Source organism: Watersipora subatra, chromosome 10 (genome assembly GCF_963576615.1).
Source record: "Watersipora subatra chromosome 10, tzWatSuba1.1, whole genome shotgun sequence".
Classification (NCBI taxonomy): Eukaryota; Metazoa; Bryozoa; class Gymnolaemata; order Cheilostomatida; family Watersiporidae; genus Watersipora; species Watersipora subatra.
Window position 1 is genome coordinate 27073257 of NC_088717.1, and position 10943 is coordinate 27084199.

General features: G+C 38.7%; 1 protein-coding gene across 1 annotated transcript; it reads left to right on the plus strand.

Annotated features, from left to right (window-relative positions):
* Positions 1-329: 329 nt before the first annotated feature.
* LOC137405860 (protein sprouty homolog 2-like) lies at positions 330-7775 on the plus strand. The gene is made up of 2 exons (XM_068092295.1): positions 330-618; positions 6129-7775. The coding sequence occupies exon 2, from the start codon at positions 6161-6163 to the stop codon at positions 7202-7204; it is 1044 nt and encodes a 347-aa protein (XP_067948396.1). The 5' UTR covers positions 330-618; positions 6129-6160; the 3' UTR covers positions 7205-7775.
* The last annotated feature ends 3168 nt before the right edge of the window (positions 7776-10943 follow it).

Here is a 10943-nt window from a genome sequence, read left to right on the forward strand (position 1 = left end):
AACCAATGACTAAAAATACGGAGTTGTTCCCTAACGATCAAAAAAGCCACCAAAACTTATTGATAAAAACTGTTTGCAAAATATATTTTTTTACAGAAATAATTATTATAAACTGATTTTAAATATTTTGTTGTATTTATTAATCATTAAGAATTAAAACCATATATATTATACATTATTAATTTATTTATTTTTTGCGTAACAGCGTAATTATGTATAGATTCTACCCCTTTCACGTTAACCCTTTCTGTCAATACCTACATCCTGTCAATTCTTAGCGGAACTTAGGCTATTCCATTCACTCCATATATGGCATAAGTACTTCTTGTCGGGTACGAGCGCTGCTAGTTTCATTCTTGTTAGCTGAAGAGAGTACTGTACGCTACTACCTTACGGATCTCTATAAACAGCGCTCCGTGTCTACGCACTGGATTATTATTACTGATAATACATAGAAATACGTGAACCTATCTCCTTTGGATTATAGTGTATACCATACTTGGCAGCTTTCGACCCTTCAAGTTATACTAAAGCAAAGATAAAAGCTTATGACAGAAATCATATAAGGAAATTTCAGATAACTTCACATTCAAAGAAGAATACTTGACATTTTACTAGGTGAGTAAAACTGCATTTTTAGCACTTATGTACCTGCAGGCTTCAATAACCAACAACTATAGTTTTTCCATTACAGCTAGTAATAGAGCAACTAGGGCCTACTTTTCAGTTAATGTCCAAGAATATGTTACAGAAAGTATCTATTTGTCTGTTTTTCTCTGTATCTATTATTGCTTGCAGCACCAATAGTTTCAGCGAATAATTGCACTAGAGCATTATCTCCAATGGAGGAAAGTTATGAGACCTACAGGTTTACTCCCAGAACTGTGTGTGCCATATATGACAGTAGCAATAATGTCCGTCATATACCATGCTTATTGACACCGCATGAGCATCTTTACAGATTCAACTATGAAGTGAGCACTAGTATTATTACATCTGTAAGTTGTAACAAGCATAATAACAACCGTCTATAATTTTCCGTTGATTGTAGTTTGGATTTGGTAAAGAACGAATGTCAAAGCTTAAACTATGAATGAACTTCACACAATAGAATTAAAAGCTTATACAAGTCAGGTGTTGCCTTAGGTGCGGTACAATCTACCAACTTTACTACGACACCACTTCGTATTGCACTCAGCATTGCTAATAGAACCAGATAGGAAATGACTCTTGCTTCGCGATGTTTATAGCAGTTGATTAACTCTTACGGGACCAAGTAAAATATGTAGCGTCAATGAAACCATACGAATCCACTGTTGGCATGAAATCAGAAAAACTGATTCCGATATTGCGACGCCCTTCGCCAGCGTCCTTCGTCCTTCTTCATTCATGCGTTTTATCAATGGAACGTGAACTATGTAGAATGGAATTGGGTATTGACAACCGACTGTTGTTGGATGGATTGGATATCCTGCCTCGTCAAGCCATGCCTTTATCTAGCCATGGCTGCTCGCACATATTGGCTCTATCAGAAATAATCACTGTTCATACTATCATAAATCAACAGCTACTTGAGCAGTGTCATCAAAAGTGAGCTCCTGCCGTGGCATGGCCAGCTAGCTAGTTATCATCACATTACCAAAGCAAATCATTTTGATGTTGGTTTTATGATTGATCAATGGAGGCTGCAGTCAGTGGTATACATACTGATGTATACCACTGACTGATGCAGCTGGCCTCATGCTGTTTTATTTGTGGCATGCATGTCTGCTTTAGCCATTACTCTCAGCCTCCCTCCATTGATAATGTCATTTTATATGCTAGCCATGGACTGTTCGCAGCTATAATGTGCTACATGCCAATTGTTGGCACCCAGCACTCTTGGCCTGTTTGCTTAGTGGTGGCCATTTATTGGAGCAACTAGTATTCATCTGTTCTCCCCATTTCAAATACTCGCTAATCATTAACAATATTCAGGTATACAGCGCTTACGGCTCACCTTGCTATCTGCTAGGGCAAGCAGGCAGCTAGGTGCAAGACTAGTTGATCTTCACTTGATCGACTGAAAAGTAAAATGCCCCCATAATGGTCAAGCTGTGAAAATAGGGGCGACAAGGCCTCGAGAAGAGCGCCAATGTTTTGCGCACGCTTGCTCGCACTTGTCCATCATTTTATCCTCCATCATTCGGGAGATTCGACTGACTAAGAACAATGGCCAATCCTTCTAAATCACTTGATGTCATCACAGTAGGCCTATTGAAACTTCATTGATAATCTTATTGAGTCTAAAACATAAATTTGTTTCCATTTTATACAAGCAATGCAATGGTATGAAGTGTGTAGTGTGTGCTCCTATTGTCCAAGACCTTATTATTATCATGATCACGTATCAATGAAAGCATTGTATGCAATTGTTCTCAATTGTCCGCAATTCAAGAGCCAAGGCTTGCATGTGTGTTTGGATGGTATATATTTGTAATAATGGCCGCCCTATGCCAACTAGCATAAATAGCACTGCATACAATATCTAGTAGTCTGTCTCAATGAGCTTTAGAGGTGTTCCCATCACATCTCGAGTCATTCATTTGAACACGCCGTTTAATCTTACACTGTCAGTATCAGTCAAGACGTTGAATTTAAAATAAAATAGAATATCACTGTTTGGGCTGTCAGGGGACAAAATGCTTGTCAGATACGACGTATTCTGACGATCTGACAACTGACAAATCTTTTAACTGATTCTGCCCAATAATCAGCTGCATTGTTAAACAGTGAAATGAGATCCTCAAAGCCACTTGATATTTGGGCATTAGGCGCTGTGTTGCTGCTCTGACACCGGATGTAAACTAGAATGCACCATTCATCCGGCACAATGGCGTAAATTCCAAACACCAGTTGTGGCATTCATTCAACAGTGATGTTGTTTTGATGAATGGCCGTTAGGAAAGTTCACTCCACCCTCATTCCGCCATCAGCTATTGAGCATAATAATATCTACTCACTATTAATGCACAGCGTGCTCCATGAACAGCCTCATGAATTTCTGTCCTCAAAACCGCCATCTGGCACCTCTACGGGTCCATTAATCTTCACAACAGTTGAATGACTATATCTGTTTAATGCATAATTTGTTGTATAATTCCATTGCTGGTGAATAGCCTGAGTGAATTGTAAATGATAGCAGTAGCTCTTTGAACTGTGTTATACCTTGTCTTCATCCCAGAAATATGCAAATGTTGATATCTCGAACAATATCAGATTTTAATTTATAAAATTGACAACATATCTTTTTTGAAAAAGGAAAAATGTTACTTGTTGTTTTATTGATCTTTCTCAAACTGAGATGAGGTCAAGGTCAAGGTATTGTCATTGTATAAAATAAATTTTAGCGAATCTCTTGCTAGTTCCTGTAGCCTTTCTAAATCAACTAGCTTCTACATAGATTTCATTTCTACATCTGAAACTTGCCTAAACAATTGCAATGCGTCTCTGTCTAACCAATTTATATCCGGTGAACAGCTAATGAGAAAACACATGGTCAAGTTTATTTTGGAGAACTCAATTGATGTATTTATTTATTGAGATATTGGTCCCCATGGAAAAGTAGGTTTATTCACAGTGGAATAATATATTTTATGCTGCCCCATTTAAGGGTTGTTCATAAATTCGTTTGGACAATGTAAAAGATCCTGAAACTGTCCAAGATTAGGATAGTAAAAGGTAGGTGATTCGTATTAAACGGGATTGGGTAAATAGGTGAAAACGGTGATGGTAAGTAGAGCATCTGTTTCCCAACAAACAACATGACAAAAGTTTGTATGGTTAATTGGAGCCAGATGACTACATATCCTTACCTGGCGTAGCCTCGCAAATCCATGATCAATGGCCCATGATGGCTAGTGGTGGCCTATAACGGTACCGCAAACTAATTGGGAACAGGGATATCTACTCTTCATTTGTTGTGACAGGTTATTTACTTGATTCCTTTACGTCGTATGGTATTGTGACTGAGCAGTTAGCACGGCCTTAGCGAACTGATAGCCGCTGATGACAACTGGCTTCATAAATCGCTTGATGGATTTATATGAAAGAATGACTGAAGACACGACTAGCAGCTGTTCTCCGTAATCAATCATCGGTAAAGGGGTACCATGAGAATAAGAGTGACACCTCGTTTGGCAACACTGTCAGAATGTAACGTAGAATCTCTACTATTATTGGCAAGGGAAACCACGCAGGATATGCATATAATAAGTGTTAATGCTATGGCATTACTGTAATGAAGCACTCTCATTGCAGTATTTTAGTAGCTCTGGTCAAGGGATAATGCGTAAGCTCGCGGTGTGCTGCTGTGTGCTGCGTGCGTAGCCGGCTCCAGCTATCTTCAAACCAACAAACAGCTGTGAATGCAAAACATTAGTGAAATCCTAATTAGCATTCTATTAAACAAATAGAGTAAAACAAAAACTGTTGATGCTAATATTTTTCTTCCTATGGAACCGAGTGAACAAACCATTTTAAAGTGTTCTTTAGTGCGCATAGAATTGTAGAGAATTGACATCCATGTCTAGTGATGAATGCATTACCATTGGCTGCTTGTTTAATATGACTGTCTACCCCGGCAAGAGTCCCCTTAAATTTTTAGTTTACCAGGAATATAGCTCAAACATTAGCAATTATATCTTGTAGTATCTTCTATGTCCAGCAATACCAAATGGCTTTCCGTATTGTCTAAGCTTTACATTGCTGAAATGTTGACATATAAGCTCTATTGTCAACTGGCTCCAACAGAAGATGATAATCACTCACCGTGATTGGCTATACAGACATACGAGTCATTTGAGTCCAGTTGAGCAGCGTGATAACTGGCAATCGGCTCTAGTCTGAGAGGGGAATGACCAGGGCCTCAAATTTAAAATGGTCAAAAACATGCCAGGCCTACAAGTTGTTCGGTCAATTAGTGATCTAGAAATCAACTTTTAGGAAATACTTGTCAAACACTTTGATGAACTGAGAGAGGAACATAGAAATCGTATTTGTTCTCCATGCAGGCCAAAAAGAAGGCTAGCCAAAAAGAGCGCTACAACACTCACTGACTACACTCCGCTGACTACACTCGATGACTACACTCGGCACAATTTTAGCCAAGCTAAATTAGTCAGTGTTTACTTAGTGTCCCAGGATCAGCTTTACAATGAGCACCTGCATTATGTTAACAAGTTTGTTTGTTATCAAGGCTTTTGTTTGTTTATCAAGATTTAGATCAAGAGCTCAAAATTTATTCTCTCAAAAAATGTATTCAGGAAACTCAAACTTGGCGTTGAATGAAGCGTCAGTCGCAGTGACTGACAGCTTGCGCAGGTGTTCATCTACTTATTTTAATGTCCACTACACAATGTTTATGCTTTGAAGGAACAACCCTCTTCACTGCTTTACCCTCAGCCAGTATTGATCACATATTACCCATTTTATTGTTTGTGTGAAAAACTTCACATAGACGCTAGTTTTCATTTATACCCAACCTATTCAGGTAATCCAACTCATATATTTTTACATACAAACTTACCATGGAAACAGCATTAGTCGAACAGCTTTATAATAACAAATTGGATTGCTATATTATGATTTTATAGTTTAGGCTTTAGCTGATATTTGACTTGTCGTTTAGTGGAATTACAATGTGACACCAGAAAAAAATTCATGTTTCTGTTGGTAGTGATGTCGATTCATTTTCAAAAATATTCATGCAATGTATTTTTCATAGGGAGATTGGTTCATATAAAACATTATGAGTGGCATGCTGTCAAGATAATGATATTTAGATATAATGATCTCATGGAAAGGCTCTGTAAGTTACACACAAAAATGATGATGAGTATTTTAGGGCCTATTCTTAACTGAATCAATTAAAGACCCATCTTGTCAGAGCCCTTTCTTATGAGATGAATTTGTTGTGTTGAATCTTCTAAAGATTCTGTAACCATCTCAACCAGTCTTGCAGATGTTGGAATTCATAGTCATTATTTATTTCTGTCACCTGACTTCCAGCTATTCCTAGATTATTCCATTGGTGAGCCACTTTTTCTTACAGTAACTGCTACGACCTTCTGTTTTCTCATCTGTTGCAGGAATGCACCAATCTAGAGAGGTCTGTATGTAAATGGATGAAGACAGTACTCCACCACCACCCCTTCCAGATCGACCCGGACGTGTTGTTCGAATACAAGGCATCGATAGTATCAGATCCGAGTCTACACCAAATGAATATGTCGACACAAACACTATTTCCACTTCACAAAAGCCACCACAACGTCCAGCCAAACAGCATAAACCTGACAAACCAGTTCTCAAATCAAAGGTTAATCATATCAAGAATATGGAACATCGTGAGAACGTGAGAAATGAAATTCGCGAGCAATTGCAGGGGTGCAAAAAAGAACCTTCATGTACAAAAAGCCTCCAGTCTCCAAAAGTTCCACCACGCAGCGAACGACCGCCACCGGTGCCGCCAAGAGATCGGCGAGTAGTATGTTCAGACAGATTACCCAGTCGCCCAGCGGTCACACGCTCGAATAGTAATCAGCCTAGCTGGAAGTGTAATACAAGTCCTTCTAGACTAGAGAACTCTTCTAGTTCGTTAAGTAAGAGTAAATCCCTATTACCCGCCACAGTATTAATCATAACAGAAGAATCAAGATTTCCACAATTTTCAACTCGCTCACTTCGTCGTGATAAAGGTGTGAAGGATTCTCCTACAAATGCACCTCAACCAGTCACTCAGCAACCTGCAGCATCGAACATTATGTTGACTCTGGGTGAGACTGGCAATATAAGCAATTCGATCATCTGCCGTGAATGCGGACAGTGTCGTTGCACTGATTGTACTGGGCAACGCAAACTTCCAGAGCGGTGGCTCTGCGAAGGGAATTGTCGATGCAGTGCGGACAGTGTTGTAGATGTGTTATCATGCATGTGCTGTGTAAAAAGTTGCTTTAAAACTATCATTGACAATCCCGATGACACGAGAGTGCATCCTTGTTCCTGTACTGAATCACCAAAATGTTTAACAAGGTGGTCAGCACTGGCAGCCCTAAGTTTATGTCTTCCGTGTTTATGTTGCTACGGTCCGATGCAACTGGGTGTTAAGGCTGCGACAGCGTGCTACAATTGCAGGAAACGGGGTTGCAACTGTGATCAGAGTTGAAGTTCGGCAAGGCTGTCTTGTCTGAGCCATTGCCACAATGGACTTCAAATTTTGCTCTTCTATGAAAAGCCCCAAACTAATCACCATGTTGTTTTATACTCTTGACCGGGATTATGTACTAAACAAATGGAGATTGCCTAATTATAACTAATCACACATGGACAGACCGTATATGACAAGCTGCCAAGCAAGCCAGGCAAGCCAGGCACACTCAATCAGGAGCTAGAAGTATTTGACGAACATCTCCTCACCTTATTTAACTATAGAATAATTTACTAACATCTCCAGCTATTTCTCATACACAGCGGCAATGCTACATCCTACATCCGTGTTAGAGGATGCCCAGCAAGGAATATGGCTAGTCAGTAGCAAGTGATGCCATGAAAACAGTGAATGACTAAAAACCATTGATATATTTTGTTTGATTTGCCAGTTTCTCATAATACTAGTACTCGGATCCTACTGGTATATATTTTTGGCGAGTTTGTGGTAAAGTTTTACTGGTTTTGTGAAAGCCGTAACCAAACCTACATTACAGTCTAAGCAGCAATAAAAGGCTTTCATCAAAGGATTTGTCTTGGTTATTTTGAAAGAGATTGCCACTAGTACAATATTAGCTAATAGCTTTGCATTAGGTAGCTATCCCACCTCGGGCTCACCTCACAACCACTCCTAGAAAATGTGATAGGCTGAGCTTTATTAATCATTCATTGACAAATCCCGCTAGTACTGGTAAGGCATCTCCATACTCTGACTGAATGAATACATTACACTGAGCTAAAAATAGCTAGAACGATCAATCACTACCCAGTCTGCTCGTGGTGAGACTGCGATCGCTTGTCATGTATGCTTCCTTTCAGGCCATAAATTTCTTGGGTGTCTACTCAACCATAATAAGCTTTCAAGTATTCAAATGCTCTGCATAAAATTGATAGTCTTTACTCTTCAATAGTTCACCCTCTATTTTTATACAATAGGTTTAAATGCAACTGTATCGCTCTTGTCCCATAAATTTTCATGATTACTAGCATAGCCGTGTGTGTTAATATTTATGTCATCGATAAATGCAGCTGCATAGCAGTGACAGGAAATAAAGCTTGCAATAACAGTCCATCCTAATTATTGGCATTCCCATACTGGCCATTATTGGAAAGTGGTTGTTTACTAACCACTATATCCATGATTAAAAATTGGCCTTTACAGATCATTCAATGTACGCACCGCATGTGTTTAAGGCAATGAATTAAATGTCATTTCAATTTAAAAACGAAAAAGTAGAATGTGAATGTATGGTGATAAACATCTGAGCTGAATAATAATAGTGTACTATTTAGCCAAAGAATTTTGAACTCGTCAGCTGAATACTATATTGGCAAGTTAAGAAAAATTCGGGTTACAAATGATCTTCTCCTATGACATGGAGATGCACTCACAAGTACTTTTTCCAAGAAATAACGCGGGGCGTATCTATGAAATATATTATTGACTCAAAAGCCTACTTAGTATGGTACATATCAAGAATAGATCCGGTATATTGCCTCGATGACTATGTTGGCTAATGGCTCTCTTCGTTCCTTTGCCTCCAAGGTTTCCTATTCACAATCTGTTGATAAGTTTTTACCACGTCTGAGCCGTTCAATTTAAGCTACTTTCGTAGCACAGATATCGCCTGTGTCACTAAAAAATTAAACATGGCACACTTGGACCACAAACTGGTATCGGCTCAAATAAGAGAAGTAAAAGAGCTCGTCGTTAAATTTCCAGAAAGCTGCTGTGACGGGGCAGCTACTCTACATGTCATATGAAACTAAATGGCTCTGGCAATAATACCTAAGTGACTGCCTCGGTGTCTACCTAGGTGTAGGTGAGACATACTGGCTTGTCCGTGGTTATCAAGAAAATAAACATGCCAAACTGATGGAGCATGCACTAGGCAGATGCAATGGCAATATTAGCTAGTTGTACTAGTATACTAGCAATTACCGAGCACAGCAGCTCATTTTTATCGTAGTTCCTCGTAACCAGTCCTGACTTTTCAGGTTCAGCAAACTGTGGTGTCTCTTCTATTGGCTTCTAAATTAGACCAACTAGATTAGATTTGAAGACGCGCTTTCAACCTATTCAGCTGGTTATCAACTAGACCCCCTCCTATACACCGGGTACAAGAGGGAGTCTAGTTGTTTCAAATGGCAAAGCATCTGAGAGTTGATTAATTAGCAAAACACACCGAGTGGCTTTTTAGCGATTGAGCTTTACACCAACACAGGCAGAGTGTCTTGCGAAGGAAAGAAATGATTGATATGTGGTTAGAAAACTTGGCAAATAGCCAAAGATTTCAAAGTTCTAAACGAAATCGCCATTCAACCACAAAATCCTATTGAAAAACATTTGTTCTGACTCCCAATAGATCAGCACAGCAGTTTACCAAGTTCAATAGTTGGTATTGTACTACATTACTTGATGGCTATCAACAGTAAAGTAGTAATACAAAACATTGTAAATATGGAGCTGGCACTATTTCATAGTCTAAGTTAGCTGTGCTAAACTGAATATCGTTCAACTCTACTGAACTGTGCAAGCACTTGCTAAGCACTTACGCATGCTAATCAAATGGATGATAGACTTCTTCCGTTCTTAACCAGAAAGCATTACAGGAAAGGCTGAAAGAAATTTACAACTTTGAATTAGAGAACAGGATTTCTTAGTTTAGTTTAGAATTGGATGAGAAATAGGTCTATTGAAAGATATCAAGGGTGGTTTATCAAATTGTGGTTTATGCCAAACCTAAATTCAGATCTGCCTCCCTTCGTCATTATTTTTCGCTATGATATATTCAGCTGGTACCTGCAATGCCGTTTCACTGTTACAAATACATTAGCTAACACAATCTGAAAATATTAGGCTGTTCCCATATTTTTAATGTTGCTCAAATGAACAATTTGGCCTTTTACGTCTGTGTTGTACTAAAATGACTCGCAAAGGTATAAATTATGTAATAACAAATTTCGCTGACTTTATAAACATTATCTATAATGATCGTCAGCGATAGATAATTGTCCACAACTTATTAAGCATTGGGTACTTGAGGAGATCATGACAAAGTGCCCCCAATTATGTCTATGGTAAATTTACTTTTTTAATAATCTTAAACAATCAATCATGAAATGTTTTAACAGACCTTGACTATAAAAGATAATGTGCAAATGATACATTGTCAATCGATTATGTTTCTAGAGGGCTGAATTGATAGCCAGCTACGTAACGCTAAACAAAATAACCCATGGTTGACATTGGCCGGCACTTGACATTGGTCGGTACTTGGCATTGGCCGGCACATGGCATTGACCGGCACATGGCATTGACCAGCACATGGCATTGACCAGCACTACAGCATAAAACTATCCACGAAAAAAATGCTGAGATTTAAGATAAAGTTTTGCCTTTTAACACCTTCAACAAAATCGTCAGACTTAGTCATTGTCACATCTTCTTTAAGCCTGCAGTTCTTGTTGTAAAAAGTTAAAACTGCCTGAAGCGGTTTATAGCCGTGTACGAAGCAGGCGTTGGTTAACCCTTTGACCGGGTATAAGCCCCCCCAAAAACAACCGAGACTCGTGTAATTTATTTTCGAAAATTCAAAAAAATCGATATTTTATGAACATGCATAGCTCAAATCTTAAATTTAGTTCAATGAACAAAATTTTTTGTACATATACATTCATTCACATATCTACTACTC